The 19,427-nt window shown below is 40.6% G+C and overlaps 1 protein-coding gene across 4 annotated transcripts in view; it reads right to left on the bottom strand.

Moving 5' to 3' along the window:
• LOC115120690 (myelin transcription factor 1-like) overlaps nucleotides 1-19,427 on the bottom strand; it is a 41,419-nt gene that overhangs the window by 5,480 nt on the left and 16,512 nt on the right. The window contains exons 9-17 of one of the 4 annotated variants that reach the window (XM_029649651.2): nucleotides 17,224-17,352; nucleotides 13,238-13,452; nucleotides 12,894-13,096; nucleotides 10,003-10,251; nucleotides 9,674-9,834; nucleotides 9,393-9,455; nucleotides 8,823-8,891; nucleotides 8,491-8,553; nucleotides 7,918-8,001 (exon numbers count right to left, since the gene is read on the bottom strand). In XM_029649651.2, the coding sequence (XP_029505511.1) occupies nucleotides 7,918-8,001; nucleotides 8,491-8,553; nucleotides 8,823-8,891; nucleotides 9,393-9,455; nucleotides 9,674-9,834; nucleotides 10,003-10,251; nucleotides 12,894-13,096; nucleotides 13,238-13,452; nucleotides 17,224-17,352 (1,236 nt within the window). The remainder of the gene's footprint in view (nucleotides 1-7,917; nucleotides 8,002-8,490; nucleotides 8,554-8,822; nucleotides 8,892-9,392; nucleotides 9,456-9,673; nucleotides 9,835-10,002; nucleotides 10,252-12,893; nucleotides 13,097-13,237; nucleotides 13,453-17,223; nucleotides 17,353-19,427) is intronic. The other 3 variants (XM_029649655.2, XM_029649654.2, XM_029649656.2) reach the window with 3 other exon arrangements.

Below are 19,427 nucleotides of genomic sequence, written 5' to 3'. Positions count from 1 at the left end.
CTGGCATCATTTCACTATGTAACACTATTTCACTATGTAACACTATGTGACACTATGTAACACTATTTCACGATGTAACACTATTTCACTATGTAACACTATTTCACTATGTAACACTACTTCACTATGTAACACTATTTCACCATGTAACACTATTTCACTATGTAACACTATTTACTATGTAACCCTATTTCACTATGTAACACTATGTAACACTATTTCACTATGTAACACTATTTCACTATGTAACACTATTTACTATGTAACCCTATTTCACTATGTAACACTATGTAACACTATTTCACTATGTAACACTATTTCACTATGTAACACTATGTAACTATGTAACACTATGTAACTATGTAACACTATGTAACACTATTTCACTATGTAACACTATTTCACTATGTAACACTATTTCACTATGTAACACTACTTCACTATGTAACACTATGTAACACTATTTCACTATGTAACACTATGTAACACTATTTCACTATGTAACACTATGTAACACTATTTCACTATGTAACACTATTTCACTATGTAACACTATGTAACACTATTTCACTATGTAACACTATGTAACACTATTTCACTATGTAACACTATGTAACACTATTTCACTATGTAACACTATGTAACACTATTTCACTATGTAACACTATTTCACTATGTAACACTATGTAACACTATTTCACCATGTAACACTATGTAACACTCTTTCACTATGTAACACTATGTAACACTATTTCACCATGTAACACTATTTCACCATGTAACACTATTTCACTATGTAACACTATTTCACTATGTAACACTATGTAACACTATTTCACCATGTAACACTATTTCACTATGTAACACTATTTCACTATGTAACACTATGTAACACTATTTCACTATGTAACACTATTTCACCATGTAACACTATTTCACTATGTAACACTATTTCACTATGTAACACTATTTCACTATGTAACACTATGTAACACTATTTCAATATGTAACACTATTTCACTATGTAACACTATTTCACTATGTAACACTATGTAACACTATTTCACAATGTAACACTATGTAACACTATTTCACTATGTAACACTATGTAACACTATTTCACAATGTAACACTATGTAACACTATTTCACTATGTAACACTATGTAACACTATTTCACTATGTAACACTATTTCACTATGTAACACTATGTAACACTATTTCACTATGTAACACTATGTAACACTATTTCACTATGTAACACTATGTAACACTATTTCACTATGTAACACTATTTCACTATGTAACACTATGTAACACTATTTCACTATGTAACACTATGTAACACTATTTCACTATGTAACACTATGTAACACTATTTCACTATGTAACACTATGTAACACTATTTCACTATGTAACACTATTTCACTATGTAACACTATGTAACACTATTTCACCATGTAACACTATGTAACACTCTTTCACTATGTAACACTATGTAACACTATTTCACCATGTAACACTATTTCACCATGTAACACTATTTCACTATGTAACACTATTTCACTATGTAACACTATGTAACACTATTTCACCATGTAACACTATTTCACTATGTAACACTATTTCACTATGTAACACTATGTAACACTATTTCACTATGTAACACTATTTCACTATGTAACACTATGTAACTATGTAACACTATGTAACACTATTTCACCATGTAACACTATGTAACACTATTTCACTATGTAACACTATTTCACCATGTAACACTATTTCACCATGTAACACTATTTCACTATGTAACACTATTTCACTATGTAACACTATTTCACTATGTAACACTATTTTCTATGTAACACTATTTCACTATGTAACACTATTTTCTATGTAACACTATTTCACTATGTAACACTATTTTCTATGTAACACTATTTCACTATGTAACACTATTTCACTATGTAACACTATTTCACCATGTAACACTATTTCACTATGTAACACTATTTCACTATGTAACACTATGTAACACTATTTCACCATGTAACACTATTTCACCATGTAACACTATGAAACACTATTTCACTATGTAACACTATTTCACTATGTAACACTATTTCACTATGTAACACTATGTAACACTATTTCACCATGTAACACTATGTAACACTATTTCACTATGTAACACTATTTCACTATGTAACACTATTTCACTATGTAACACCATGTAACACTATGTAACACTATTTCACTATGTAACACTATTTCACTATGTAACACTATGTAACTATGTAACACTATGTAACTATGTAACACTATGTAACACTATTTCACCATGTAACACTATGTAACACTATTTCACTATGTAACACTATTTCACCATGTAACACTATTTCACCATGTAACACTATTTCACTATGTAACACTATTTCACTATGTAACACTATTTCACTATGTAACACTATTTCACTATGCAACACTATTTTCTATGTAACACTATTTCACTATGTAACACTATTTTCTATGTAACACTATTTCACTATGTAACACTATTTCACCATGTAACACTATTTCACTAAGTAACACTATTTCACTATGTAACACTATTTCACTATGTGACACTATGTAACACTATTTCACTATGTAACACTATTTCACTATGTGACACTATGTAACACTATTTCACTATGTAACACTATTTCACTATGTGACACTATGTAACACTATTTCACTATGTAACACTATTTCACTAGGTAACACTATTTCACTATGTAACACTATTTCACTATGTAACACTATATAACACTATTTCACTATGTAACACTATGTAACACTATTTCACTATGTAACACTATATAACACTATTTCACTATGTAACACTATTTCACTATGTAACACTATTTCACCATGTAACACTATTTCACTATGTAACACTATTACACTATGTAACACTATTTCACAATGTAACACTATTTCACTATGTAACACTATGTAACACTATGTAACACTATTTCACTATGTAACACTATATAACACTATTTCACTATGTAACACTATGTAACACTATGTAACACTATGTAACACTATTTCACTATGTAACACTATGTCACACTATTTCACTATGTAACACTATTTCACAATGTAACACTATTTCACTATGTAACACTATGTAACACTATGTAACACTATGTAACACTATTTCACTATGTAACACTATATAACACTATTTCACTATGTAACACTATGTAACACTATTTCACTATGTAACACTATATAACACTATTTCACTATGTAACACTATGTAACACTATTTCACTATGTATCACTATGTAACACTATTTCACTATGTAACACTATTTCACCATGTAACACTATGTAACACTATGTAACACTATTTCACCATGTAACACTATATAACACTATTTCACTATGTAACACTATGTAACACTATTTCACTATGTAACACTATATAACACTATTTCACTATGTAACACTATTTCACTATGTAACACTATTTCACCATGTAACACTATTTCACTATGTAACACTATTACACTATGTAACACTATTTCACAATGTAACACTATTTCACTATGTAACACTATGTAACACTATGTAACACTATTTCACTATGTAACACTATATAACACTATTTCACTATGTAACACTATGTAACACTATGTAACACTATGTAACACTATTTCACTATGTAACACTATGTAACACTATTTCACTATGTAACACTATTTCACAATGTAACACTATTTCACTATGTAACACTATGTAACACTATGTAACACTATGTAACACTATTTCACTATGTAACACTATATAACACTATTTCACTATGTAACACTATGTAACACTATTTCACTATGTAACACTATATAACACTATTTCACTATGTAACACTATGTAACACTATTTCACTATGTATCACTATGTAACACTATTTCACTATGTAACACTATTTCACCATGTAACACTATGTAACACTATGTAACACTATTTCACCATGTAACACCATGTAACACTACTTCACTATGTAACACTATGTAACACTATGTAACACTATTTCACCATGTAACACTATGTAACACTATTTCACCATGTAACACTATGTAACACTATGTAACACTATTTCACCATGTAACACTATGTAACACTACTTCACCATGTAACACTATGTAACACTATGTAACACGATGTAACACTATTTCACCATGTAACACTATGTAACACTATGTAACACTATTTCACCATGTAACACTATGTAACACTATTTCACTATGTAACACTATGTAACACTACTTCACTATGTAACACTATTTCACTATGTAACACTATTTCACTATGTAACACTATGTAACACTACTTCACTATGTAACACTACTTCACTATGTAACACTATTTCACTATGTAACACTATGTAACACTATGTAACACTATTTCACTATGTAACACTATTTCACTATGTAACACTATGTAACACTATTTCACTATGTAACACTATGTAACACTACTTCACTATGTAACACTATTTCACTATGTAACACTATCTCACTATGTAACACTATTTCACCATGTAACACTATGTAACACTATTTCACCATGTAACACTATGTAACACTATTTCACCATGTAACACTATGTAACACTATTTCACCATGTAACACTATGTAACACTATTTCACTATGTAACACTATGTAACACTATTTCACTATGTAACACTATGTAACACTATTTCACCATGTAACACTATGTAACACTATTTCACTATGTAACACTATGTAACACTATGTAACACTATGTAACACTATGTAACACTATTTCACCATGTAACACTATGTAACACTATTTCACTATGTGACACTACTTCACTATGTAACACTATTTCACTATGTAACACTATTCCACTATGTAACACTATTTCACTATGTAACACTATTTCACTATGTAACACTATGTAACACTATTTCACAATGTAACACTATGTAACACTATTTCACTATGTAACACTATGTAACACTATTTCACTATGTAACACTATGTAACACTATTTCACTATGTAACACTATGTAACACTATTTCACTATGTAACACTATGTAACACTATTTCACTATGTAACACTATTTCACTATGTAACACTATGTAACACTATTTCACTATGTAACACTATTTCACTATGTAACACTATTTCAATATGTAACACTACTTCACTATGTAACACTATTTCACTATGTAACACTATCTCACTATGTAACACTATTTCACCATGTAACACTATGTAACACTATTTCACCATGTAACACTATGTAACACTATTTCACCATGTAACACTATGTAACACTATTTCACCATGTAACACTATGTAACACTATGTAACACTATTTCACCATGTAACACTATGTAACACTATTTCACTATGTAACACTATTTCACTATGTAACACTATGTAACACTATTTCACCATGTAACACTATGTAACACTATGTAACACTATTTCACCATGTAACACTATGTAACACTATTTCACTATGTAACACTATTTCACTATGTAACACTATGTAACACTATGTAACACTATTTCACCATGTAACACTATGTAACACTATTTCACTATGTGACACTACTTCACTATGTAACACTATTTCACTATGTAACACTATTCCACTATGTAACACTATTTCACTATGTAACACTATTTCACTATGTAACACTATGTAACACTATTTCACAATGTAACACTATGTAACACTATTTCACAATGTAACACTATGTAACACTATTTCACTATGTAACACTATGTAACACTATTTCACTATGTAACACTATGTAACACTATTTCACTATGTAACACTATGTAACACTATTTCACTATGTAACACTATGTAACACTATTTCACTATGTAACACTATTTCACTATGTAACACTATGTAACACTATTTCACTATGTAACACTATTTCACTATGGAACACTATTTCACTATGTAACACTATGTAACACTATTTCACAATGTAACACTATTTCACTATGTAACACTATTTCACTATGTAACACTATTTCACTATGTAACACTATGTAACACTATTTCACAATGTAACACTATTTCACTATGTAACACTATTTCACTATGTAACACTATTTCACTATGTAACACTATTTCACTATGTAACACTATTTCACTATGTAACACTATTTCACTATGTAACACTATGTAACACTATTTCACTATGTAACACTATGTAACACTATTTCACTATGTAACACTATGTAACACTATTTCACTATGTAACACTATGTAACACTATTTCACTATGTAACACTATGTAACACTATTTCACTATGTAACACTATTTCACTATGTAACACTATGTAACACTATTTCACTATGTAACACTATTTCACTATGTAACACTATTTCACTATGTAACACTACTTCACTATGTAACACTATTTCACTATGTAACACTATCTCACTATGTAACACTATTTCACCATGTAACACTATGTAACACTATTTCACCATGTAACACTATGTAACACTATTTCACCATGTAACACTATGTAACACTATTTCACCATGTAACACTATGTAACACTATGTAACACTATTTCACCATGTAACACTATGTAACACTATTTCACTATGTAACACTATTTCACTATGTAACACTATGTAACACTATTTCACCATGTAACACTATGTAACACTATGTAACACTATTTCACCATGTAACACTATGTAACACTATTTCACTATGTAACACTATTTCACTATGTAACACTATGTAACACTATGTAACACTATTTCACCATGTAACACTATGTAACACTATTTCACTATGTGACACTACTTCACTATGTAACACTATTTCACTATGTAACACTATTCCACTATGTAACACTATTTCACTATGTAACACTATTTCACTATGTAACACTATGTAACACTATTTCACAATGTAACACTATGTAACACTATTTCACAATGTAACACTATGTAACACTATTTCACTATGTAACACTATGTAACACTATTTCACTATGTAACACTATGTAACACTATTTCACTATGTAACACTATGTAACACTATTTCACTATGTAACACTATGTAACACTATTTCACTATGTAACACTATTTCACTATGTAACACTATGTAACACTATTTCACTATGTAACACTATTTCACTATGTAACACTATTTCACTATGTAACACTATGTAACACTATTTCACAATGTAACACTATTTCACTATGTAACACTATTTCACTATGTAACACTATTTCACTATGTAACACTATTTCACTATGTAACACTATTTCACTATGTAACACTATTTCACTATGTAACACTATTTCACAATGTAACACTATTTCACTATGTAACACTATTTCACTATGTAACACTATGTAACACAATTTCACTGTGAGGCCAAAAACCTGCCCGACTAAAAACAGTGTTACTTCATCGCCGTAGGTTTAATATTATTGGTACCCCGCTATAGGTACTGTACCTGTTGCCTGGCATCATGTTGTGGTAGCATAACCAAGCAAGCACATTCAACAAACACAGACACCAAGGTCTTTTATTAGCTGTCGTCAGTTGAAAAGAGACAATTTCAGAGAAATATTAATGTAATATTTTTTGAGACATGATCTACACTGCAATACTCTACGATGAACTACAGTACTATGAGTCAGCACAGGCAGCGCAGTGCGTCTCAGGCTGGTCTGGGTGTGGTACTGCTGTGATGATGTCATCTCTAGGAGACAGACTGGGGACAGGTCATCCTGCCTCTGCACGGAGGTCAGGGTGACTGCCTTTACTATTTTGGATGTGACTTTTACCGTATATCTTAATTGGAAGAAAAAAGGGCCGTGGCTTTCTTTAGTGGTACGAACTTTAAGAGCTCGGAGTCCTCCTTGTCGTCCTTGGTGGGAGATGTTTTTAATCCACCTTTCTTGGCACGGGGGCACCCAGACAAACTGAAAACAGAAAGTATGAAGCCGATAAAAAAAGGGTGGAAAAACACCTTGAACAATCGTCTTTTATGGTGGTGACGTTACTGTTTGACAAAAAGGGATGGAACATTATATGGAAAGCATCTTATTTTTTTATTCTAGTCAAGCCCGAAAGAAAGTGAAACATTTTAAATTAAAATAAAATAAATAAATAAACGCTATTTTAAATAGTAAATCCAACAAAGTAGTAAAACCAAACTAAAAGGATAAGCATATCAAAAATAGATAAAACTTGATTTTTCACAATTGCGGATGAGTGTATGAGTGTATGAGTCCTGCCTGAAACTACCATGATCTCTTTCTAAGCTTCACTGGCCTTGTGGTCTGTGTGTGTGAGAAGGAGGAGCGAGGGAGAGGGAGAGAGAAGGTCGTTTTGCGACTGTCTCCCATACAAGATGGAAAGTAGGTAGGGATGGTGGACGTAGGTTGGTAGTCCACTGATGAGCTCTGTACCTTCTGTGGGAGGCGTAGTTTCCAGTGTTATGTCCTGAACCATCACATCCTGGAGTGGGGCACCTGGGAAAATCAAGGGGAATGGGTTAAATGTAAGCACACCGACAAAATAGAACCATCACATTTGCACCATAGCAACTGATGGGTGTGGGGGTGTCGGAGTTCTGGTTTGTCACCGGAGATGGGTGCGGGAGAATAACAAGGGCAGATGCAGTAACATTGATGTTAGCAGTCCCAGTAAAAACAGCAGAAATAGAAGTAAATAGAATTGATCATTGTAGCATACAGTAGTGACAGAACCAAGGAGAAAGCCCAGTGGAAGACAGACATACTTCAGTTCAGCAGAGTGGGTCGCCATGAGGGACCGAAGACTCTTATCAGCAAGAGGACACCCAGACAGACTGAAGGGAGAGAGAGGAGATAGAAAGATAAGAGAGAGAGAAAGAGAAGAGAGAGGGAGAGAGAAAGATAAGAGAGAGAGTAAGAGAAGAGAGAAAGAGAAGAGAGGGAGAGAGGAAGAGAGAGAGAAAGAGAAAGAGAAGAGAGAGAGAAAGAGAGAGGGAGAGAGAGAGAGAGAGAGAGAGAAAGAGGAGAGAGAGAAAGAGGAGAGAGAGAAAGAGAAGAGAGAAAGAAGAGAAGAGAGAAAGATAGAGAAATAGAGAGGATAGATAAAGAGAAGAGAGAGAGAGAGAAAGAGAAAGTGAGGGAGGAAAATAATCAAAGACAAAATATAGTTCAAAGTTATTGCGAAAGTCTTTGGAAAACAGCCAGCAAGGAAAACATTCTATTTTTGATGCAATCTTAATCTAAATTGTTATTTAAGTTAGCTGCTATGTTTATTGTATACAGTGTGACTACATCATTGGCTCAGGGCTTGTGCTATATAGAGGGGCATACCATACCTGCGATGGGATGCATAGTTTCCGGTGATGTGGCCACTGCCGTCACAGCCAGGAGTGGGGCACCTGGAGACAACAATAGAGAGGATAGGAAAGGAAAGGAAAGGAGAGGAGAGGAGAGGAGAGGAGAGGAGAGGAGAGGAGAGGAGAGGAGAGGAGAGGATGGTGAATGACAGTATCTCAGGGGAAAGGGGATCAGAAAATCAGAGAGAGTGTCATGTTGGACTTAAAGGATGCTTTGTACAGCCGTTCCTCCAGGGAGAATAGACAGACCATTTACTTACAGGAGCACATCTTTCTTGCAATCCTTTGGCTGTTGGAACTGGACCTTGAAGTTTGGGGTGGTGACCTCTCCAGGGTACTTCCTCTCCTCGGGGTAGTCCTGCATCAGGTCCATGTCCTCAGGGTCGGACGAGGCAAACGACTGCGCTGTGTGGTGCTCCATCTGTGCAATCAAATGGAATCAAGAAGGGTGGAAAACACAACCGAATCCTTTAGTACATTTTAAATGGTTTGTTACGCATGAGTGTACACATGGCAACGAGCCTCCATGATCATAATGAGGAGAAGAGACAAGGACAGATGAAGGAGAAGAAGAAGGTAGAGGACAGACCTCCTCTGTATCCTCCTCCCGCTGGCGGTTAGGTTTGGTGTAGTCCAGAGGCTCCTCCCAGTGTTCCTGTTTGTAGGCGTGGCCCGTGTGGGGCGAGGTCATGCCACTGCTGCCTCCGTGGTGCAGGGAGGATGAGGAGGAGGAGGAGGGGTCCGGGGAACATACCCCAGGGCTGGTGCCCTCTCGTTTGACGGGCTTCTTCATGCTCAGGTCAAGAGTTCCATTCTCGTCCACCTCGATGTCCATGCTCTGCAGAGGGCAATTATGGTAATCACAATAACATTACATTGTCTCATGTGATACACACCACAATGTATCACGACAAGTCTATCCCCAGCGCCTGTTATCTTAATGCCCCACCTGTCTCTCTTAAACACGTTTGAATGGACATACATTGCCAACAGAGCTGGTCAGGCTCCGTTTGTATTGTCAGATCTATAATACCGGGGAAACAGAACCTCTCTTTAGTATTCATCTGAAATGGTATTCATATTGACTGTAGAGGAGCCAGAGAAATCAAAGAGTTACGCGCCGCGGGCACGTTGGCTGTGGGGAGCAAGAAAGAAATGGGCCCTGGTCCCAGAACGGTCCCTGGCTGACGAGCACTACTACTGAGCTACGATGGCCATTAATCTTCCCTTTCTATCGCCCAACACCATGTCAGGAAATCAAAAAAGGATGAAACAGTCACTCTCCCCGCAAAGGCAAAAAGCTTTTTAAAAAAACACAGTATGGGTGTGAGTGCTGCTCCAATTACATCTTCTGTGCACAGATAGACAGAGGGAGGAAGGGAGGGAGGGACAGAGAGATTCGGCCGGCAGATAATGAAAAAAGACTACCTGGTGGACGGTAATCCGAGGGAACTGGCAGCCAGCCAAATTCAATAACAACATGAAAAGGATGAAGGGATAGGGGGAAAAAAAATATAAAGATAGGTGATGCAACAATACCTCAACACCATCCTCTTCCTGTTAATGAACGCCACCTGATGTTACATTCTATTTGCTTGGCAGTTGGGTGAGCTCTAGGAGTTTAGGTGGTAACTTGGCAGTAGGTGAGCTCTAGGAGTCTAGGTGGTAACTTGGCAGTAGGTGAGCTCTAGGAGTTTAGGGAGTAACTTGGCAGTAGGTGAGCTCTAGGAGTTTAGGGAGTAACTTGGCAGTAGGTGAGCTCTAGGAGTCTAGGGGGTAACTTGGCAGTAGGTGAGCTCTAGGAGTCTAGGGGTAACTTGGCAGTAGGTGAGCTCTAGGAGTTTAGGGAGTAACTTGGCAGTAGGTGAGCTCTAGGAGTCTAGGTGGTAACTTGGCAGTAGGTGAGCTCTAGGAGTCTAGGGGTAACTTGGCAGTAGGTGAGCTCTAGGAGTTTAGGGAGTAACTTGGCAGTAGGTGAGCTCTAGGAGTCTAGGTGGTAACTTGGCAGTTGGGGGAGCTCTAGGAGTTTAGGGAGTAACTTGGCAGTAGGTAAGCTCTAGGAGTTTAGGGAGTAACTTGGCAGTAGGTGAGCTCTAGGAGTCTAGGTGGTAACTTGGCAGTTGGGGGAGCTCTAGGAGTTTAGGGAGTAATTTGGCAGTAGGTGAGCTCTATGAGTTTAGGGAGTAAATTGGCAGTTGGGGGAGCTCTAGGAGTTTAGGGAGTAACTTGGCAGTAGGTGAGCTCTAGGAGTTTAGGGAGTAACTTGGCAGTTGGGGAGCTCTAGGAGTTTAGGGAGTAACTTGGCAGTAGGTGAGCTCTAGGAGTCTAGGTGGTAACTTGGCAGAGTTAGATCTCTAGGAGTCTAGGTGGTAACTTGGCAGTAGGTGAGCTCTAGGAGTCTAGGGGTAACTTGGCAGAGTTAGATCTCTAGGAGTCTAGGTGGTAACTTGGCAGTAGGTGAGCTCTAGGAGTCTAGGGGTAACTTGGCAGAGTTAGATCTCTAGGAGTCTAGGTGGCAACTTGGCAGTAGATGAGCTCTAGGAGTCTAGGGGGTAGCTTGGCAGTAGGTGAGCTCTAGGAGTCTAGGGGGTAACTTGGAAGTTGCTGAGCTCTAGGAGTCTAGGGGGTAACTTGGCAGTAGGTGAGCTCTAGGAGTCTAGGGGTAACTTGGCAGAGTTAGATCTCTAGGAGTCTAGGTGGTAACTTGGCAGTAGGTGAGCTCTAGGAGTCTAGGGGTAACTTGGCAGAGTTAGATCTCTAGGAGTCTAGGTGGCAACTTGGCAGTAGATGAGCTCTAGGAGTCTAGGGGGTAGCTTGGCAGTAGGTGAGCTCTAGGAGTCTAGGGGGTAACTTGGAAGTTGCTGAGCTCTAGGAGTCTAGGGGGTAACTTGGCAGTAGGTGAGCTCTAGGAGTCTAGGGGGTAACTTAGAAGTTGCTGAGCTCTAGGAGTCTAGGGGTAACTTGGCAGTAGGTAAGCTCTAGGAGTCTAGGGGGTAGCTTGGTGGCAGTAGGTGAGCTCTAGGAGTCTAGGGGTATCTTGGCAGTGGGTGAGCTCTAGGAGTCTAGGGGGTAACTTGGCAGTAGGTGAGCTCTAGGAGTCTCGGTGGTAACTTGGCAGTAGGTGAGCTCTAGGAGTCTAGGTGGGAACTTGGCAGTAGGTGAGTTCTAGGAGTCTAGGAGTAACTTGGCAGTAGGTGAGCTCTAGGAGTCTTGGTGGTAACTTGGCAGTAGGTGAGCTCTAGGAGTCTAGGAGTAACTTGGCAGTAGGTAAGCTCTAGTAGTCTAGGAGTAACTTGGCAGTAGGTGAGCTCTAGGAGTCTAGGTGGTAACTTGGCAGTAGGTGAGCTCTAGGAGTCTAGGTGGTAACTTGGCAGTAGGTGAGCTCTAGGAGTCTAGGGGGTAACTTGTGGACACAATCAGGACAAAGAATACATGTTAGCAGCAGGTATAAGCAGGGCTAAAGATAGGGGGCTTGCCTACCTTGCTAGCCAGGTCCTGGTGCTTGGTGCTCAGGTTCTCAGGCCTCTCCCAGCAGCGTGTGGACAGGTTTAGGATAGCGGTGGCAGCCATGTGGGCTGCCTGGGCTTCATGGGAGTAGTCGTAGGCAGAAGAGGAGGCAGTCTTTCCATAACCTCCATGCAGGCTGAGGCTGGGAGAAGAAGACTTGGGGGACGAGAGTTTAGCTGAGGGAGCAGAAAAAAGATAAACAGAGATTTTAGCTATACAATCGTGTCCTGTTGTGTGTCTGTATCTGTGTCTGTATGTCTGGGGGGTTGTCTGTGTGGGCTAAAGATATATACGGCTATAGGACAACGTTTCCTTACATTTGAAGGCTTTGGGTGAGGCTTCGCTGGTCGGTATCTTTGGAGCAAGCATGCGTTTCCCAAACACCTGACAGTCGAAGCTTGCATAATCAAAGGAGACCTTGGAGTACTTCTCCAGCTCCTTGGCCAGGTTGGCACGAGGTGTGGCAGGCACCATATTGGGCCTGTACTGCCCATAGTGAGGTACTTCCAGCTGCTTCACAAAACACATGGGCCTGGAGGGGAGAGAGGGAGAGAGGGAGAGAGAGAGAGAGAGAGGGAGAGAGAGACAAAAAGGAGAAACAAAGAGAGAGAGAGAGACAATGAGAGAGACAAAGAGAGAGACAAAGAGAGAGACAAATAGAGACAAATATTGTTAATTTCACTTTTGTATATTATCTACCTCACTTGCTTTGGCAATGTTAACACATGTTTCCCATGCCAATAAAGCCCCTTGAATTGAATTGAGAGAGACAAAGAGAGAGAGCGAGAGACAAAGAGAGAGAGAGAGAGAGAGAGAGAGAGAGAGAGAGAGAGAGAGAGAGCGAGAGAGAGAGAGAGAGAGAGAGAGAGAGAGAGAGAGGGTGAGAGAGAGAGACAAAGAGAGAGAGCGAGAGAGAGAGTGAAAAGAAGAGAGTGAGAGAGAAAGTGGGTGAGAGAGAATTGAATTGAATTGAGAGAGAGAGAAAGGGGGTGTGTGTGTGTGAGAGGAACAGTCTGCTTGGGAGGAGAGAGGCAGGATTAAAAGCTCTCTTATCAGCAGAGGGCACATTTGCATATTGTAGAGCATGGAATTGATTAGCTTTAAACCCTCTCGTTTTCCTGGAGTGCCAGGGCTTTTGTCAGACCTGTTGGGGTTAAATCCACTGACACACGCAAATGGTCCTGGGAGGGGATAGTGTAGTCCAGTGATTTCCCTCTACTTATCACAGAGTATAGTACCCCATCCCTCACCGCTCCTACCATGTACAATCCCATATCCCTGGTCACAGACAGTAGCCTGGAATGGCTCAAACAACATGCTCTCTCGCATGGCTCAAAGACTGTCTGGGAGGAAATGGCTCCTGTCATGTTCACAGACACATAGACAGACAGTGTTGAACTGAGCTGTGTGCTTTCTGCCATTGAGCACTGGGATAACCTTTCTCTTTATTCAACGTGGATAGCATTATAACAATGATATCATGTCGAGTATTTAGCCAGCTCGGGTGTGTTTTCTACACACAGAAAAGGCCAGCTCATTTGAATGACAATGAAGAAAAAACAAGGCTAGCTTTATTATGTTTAAATACTTGGGCACTTTGTCGGACCACAGACGAGGTTCCTCAAGGAAAGCAATTATTTTCCCTTATCCTCACAATACCCTCTAACTCGCATAATTAGCTTATCGGGTGGCATTATTAATTAAAATACCAAGAAATGAGGATGTACTTAGCATAATACCTCTGTCTAGTCGTTAAATGTAATTATCATTCCTTTGAGCGTGATGAGGGTGAATAGAGAGAACAGGATGTTGAGGTGACATGACAAAAACATCATTGCACTAGTGCTGATTAAAACTGGGATGTCCTGATTGACACATCATACAAGGGCTCCGCCTGCCGAGCAGTCGACAACAGCACGAGTGGTGCTACTCAGTCACTGCAAGGTCACAGTGTCACGCCCTGACCTTAGAGAGCCTTTTTATTCTCTATTTGGTTAGGTCAGGGTGTGACTTGGGTGGGCAAATCTATGTGTTCTATTTCTTTGTTGGCCGGGTATGGTTCCCAATCAGAGGCAGCTGTCTATCGTTGTCTCTGATTGGGGATCATACTTAGGCAGCCTGTTTTCCACCTGAGTTTGTGGGATCTTGTTTTTGTTCAGTTACTGTGTAGCCTGCAAAACGTTACGCTCGTTTATCTTTTTTTGTTTGTTTTGGTGTTCATCTAAATAAAATAAGATGTACGCTTACCGCGCTGCTCCTTGGTCTCCTTCTATCAACGAGCGTAACAGAGGATCCCACCACCAAAGGACCAAGCAGCGTGGTCAGGAGGAGAGGACACGACAGAAACCCGAGAGGCAGCCCCAAAAAATAGATGACGTGGGCGTCGGTACTGAGCGGTGAGTCCGAAACTGAGGAGGAATTCTTGGACCGTTTGAGCTAGGAGTGGTTGGCAGTGGAGAGGGACGAAAGAGTTTGGAGGGGTTGGAGTCTGGAGAAAGACAGTCACTTTGAGGAGCGTGTGACCCTTCAGGCACCATGCTTTGCGGTTACACGTACTGTGTCTCCGGTACGCATCCACAGCACAGTGTGTCCTGTGCCAGCGCCCCGCAGTTGCCGGGCTAGGATGAGCATTCAGCCAGGACGTGTTGTGCCAGCTCTACGCTCCAGACCTCCAGTGCGCCTCCTCGGCCCAGGATATCCTGCGCCGGCTCTGCGCACTGTGTCCCCGGTGCGCCTTCACAGTCCAGTACGTCCTGTGCCAGCGCCCCACAGTTGCCGGGCTAGGGTGATCATCCAGCCAGGACGGGTTGCGTCAGCTCTGCCCTCCAGACTTCCTGTGCGTCTCCATGGCCCAGTATATCCTGTGCCAGCTCCACGCACCCGGTCTCCTGTGCGTCTGCCCTGCCCGGTAAGCCCTGTGCCAGCTCTACGCACCAGGCCTCCAGTGCGTCTCCCCAGCCCGGTAAGCCCTATGCCAGCTTTACGCACCAGGCCTCCAGTGCGTCTCTCCAGCCCGGTGCGTTCTGTGCCAGCTCTACGCACCCAGCCTCCAGTGGTGATCCATGGCCTGACGTCTCCAGTGATGATCCATGGCCCTAAGCCTCCAGTGATGATCCATGGCACGAAGCCTCCAGTGATGATCCATGGCACGAAGCCTCCAGTGATGATCCATGGCCCAGAGCCTGCAGTGATGATCCATGGCACGAAGGCTCCAGTTGTGATCCATGGCCCGGAGCCTCCAGTGGTGATCCATGGCCCGGAGCCTCCAGTGGTGATCCATGGCCTGGAGCCTCCAGTGGTGATCCATGGCCCGAAGCCTCAAGTGAAGATCCATGGCACGAAGTCTCCAGCGACGATCCGCAGTCCGGAGTCTCCAGCTGCGGTCTGCGGTCCGGAGCATCCAGCGGGGGTCCCCAGTCAGGAGACTCCAGCGAAGGTCTCCAGTCAGGAGACTCCAGCGAAGGTTTCCAGTCAGGAGACTCCAGCGAAGGTCTCCAGTCAGGAGACTCCAACGAAGGTCCCCAGTCAGGGGACTCCAGCGACAGTCCCCAGTCAGGAGCCTCCGGCGAGAGTTCCCAGGCTGGAGCCTCTGGCGACGATCGGTGGTTTGGTTCCTCCAGCAGTGATCTACAGTCCGGAGTCCGCGACGACGATCTACGGTTCGGTGTCCCCAGCGACAATCCCCGCACCAGAGGCGCCACCGACGTGGGGGGAGCCTCAAGTGGAGCGGGGTCTGCGTCCCGCACCGGAGCCTCCACCGAGATGAGATGCCCACCCGGACCCTCCCCTATAGGTTCAGGTTTGCGGCCGGAATTGGGTGGGCAAATTTATGTGTTCTATTTCTTTGTTGGCCGGGTATGGTTCCCAATCAGAGGCAGGTGTCTATTGTTGCTGATTGGGGATCATACTTAGGCAGCCTGTTTTCCACCTGAGTTTGTGGGATCTTGTTTCTGTTCAGTTACTGTGTAGCCTGCAAAACGTTACGCTCGTTTATCTTTTTTTGTTTGTTTTGGTGTTCATCTAAATAAAATAAGATGTACGCTTACCACGCTGTGCCTTGGTCTCCTTCTATCAACGAGCATAACACACAGGTTTGGGGTCAAATCCAATTTCATTTGAAATTCCAATTAATTTCTTGAATTTATGTTGAATGCAATTGGAATTTCAACAATCTTAAAGTTAGAATTAGAATTAGGCTGTTTGGACTTCCTGGATTTGCATTAAATAATTTCTCAACTTGTATTTCTTTATTTCCTATAGATAGATAGAAAGAGGTATGACTAATCACAGGGCAGTTCCTTACCTTAAAACTCTGTCATTGTTGTTGGGACTTTCTTTGAGGTACTCTCTGATTGGCTGGGAGAGCTGCTGCTTGTCAAGGTTGTGGCTCTTGGACAGCTTCTCTGTGGCTGCGATGGGGCATCCTGACAAACTGGGACATCCAATAAGAGGAGAGAGTGAATACTGGGGAGGAGTCAGGGTACTGTACAGTACATCTACATCAAACTGATCCAGAGTGACATACAGAACATGCAGTCACATAGATAAACACATAATGACACACACACGCACATGCACACGCACACCAACATACATACACACACATACACACACACATGCACACACATACATACACACACACACACACACACATACACACATATAAACATACACACATACATTGCCTTGCAAAAGTATTCACCCCCCCTTGGCGTTTTTGTGAAATGAAAAAAAAAAAACTTGTTTCAAAAAACAAAAACATATTTTTTTTTAAATTACAACATTTAAAAAAACGGAAAAGTGGTGAGTGCATATGTATTCACCCCCTTTGCTATGAAGCCCCTTAATAAGATCTGGTGCAACCAATTACCTTCAGAAGTCACATAATTAATTAAATATAGTCCACCTGTCTGCAATCTAAGTGTCACATGATCTCAGTATATATACACCTGTTGCGAAAGGCCCCAGAGTCTGCAACACCACTAAGCAAGGAGCGCCGTCAAGCAAGCAGCACCATGAAGACCAAGGAGCTCTCCAAACAGGCCAGGGACAACGTTGTGGAGAAGTACAGATCAGGGTTGGGTTATAAAAAAAGATCAGAAACTTTGAACATCCCACAGAGCACCATTAAATCCATTATTAAAAAATGGAAAGAATATGGCACCACAACAAACCTGTCAAGAGAGAGCTGCCCACCAAAACTCACAGACCAGGCAAGGAGGGCATTAATCAGAGAGGAAACAAAGAGACCAAAGATAACCCCGAAGGAGCTGCAAAGCTCCACAGCGGAGATTGGAGTATCTGTCCATAGGACCACTTTAAGCCGTAAACACAGAGCTGGGCTTTATGGAAGAGTGGCCAGAAAAAAATAAGCAAACATGTTTGGTGTTCGCCAAAAGGCATGACTCCCCAAACATATGGAAGAATGTACTCTGGTCAGATGAGACTATAATTGAGCTTTTTGGCCATCAAGGAAAACGCTATGTCTGGCACAAACCCAACACCTCTCATCACCCCGAAAACCCCACCCTCACAGAGAAGCATGGTGGTGGCAGCATCATGCTATGGGGATGTTATTCATCGGCAGGGACTGGGAAACTTGTCAGAAATTATGGAATGATGTATGACGCTATATACAGGGAAATTATTGAGGGAAACCTGTTTGTCTTCCAGAGATTTGAGACTGGGACGGAGGTTCACCTTCCAGCAGGACAATGACCCTAAGCATACTGCTAAAGGAACACTCGAGTAGTTTAAGGGGAAACATTTAAATGTCTTGGAATGGCCTAGTCAAAGCCCAGACCTCAATCCAATTGAGAATCTGTGGTAGGACTTAAAGATTGCTGTACACCAGCGGAACCCATCCAACTTGAAGGAGCTGGAGCAGCTTTGCCTTGAAGAATGGGCTAGAATCCCAGTGGCTAGATGTGCCAAACTTATAGAGACATACCCCAAGAGACTTGCAGCTGTAATTGCTGCAAAAGATGGCTCTACAAAGTATTGACTTTGGGGGGGGATAGTTATGCACGCTCAAGTTTTCTGTTTTTTTGTCTCATTTCTTGTTTGCTTCACAATAAAAAATGTTTTGCATCTTCCAAGTGGTAGGCATGTTGTGTAAATCAAATGATACTCCCCAAAAATCCAATTTAATTCCAAGAGGGGTTAATACTTTGTATACAGTGCATTCGGAAAGTATTCAGACCCCTTGACTTTTTCCACATTTTGTTACGTTACAGCCGTATTCTAAAATGATTAACAATTTTTTCCCCCTCATCAATCTACACACAATATCCCATAATGACGGAAAAAAAAAAACAGGTTTTTAGACATTTTTGCAAATGTGTTAAATATAAAAATGTACATAAGCATTCAGACCCTTTACTCAGTACTTTGTTCAAGCACCTTTGGCAGCGATTATAGCCTCAAGTCTTATTGGGTATGACGCTACAAGCTTGGCACACCTGTATTTGGGGAGTTTCTCCCATTTTTCTCTGCAGATTCGCTCAA

This window comes from Oncorhynchus nerka, linkage group LG20 (assembly GCF_034236695.1).
Source record: "Oncorhynchus nerka isolate Pitt River linkage group LG20, Oner_Uvic_2.0, whole genome shotgun sequence".
NCBI lineage: Eukaryota > Metazoa > Chordata > Actinopteri > Salmoniformes > Salmonidae > Oncorhynchus > Oncorhynchus nerka.
Note: the sequence above shows the minus strand (reverse complement) of the source record. Positions and strands in the feature narration are given on the sequence as shown.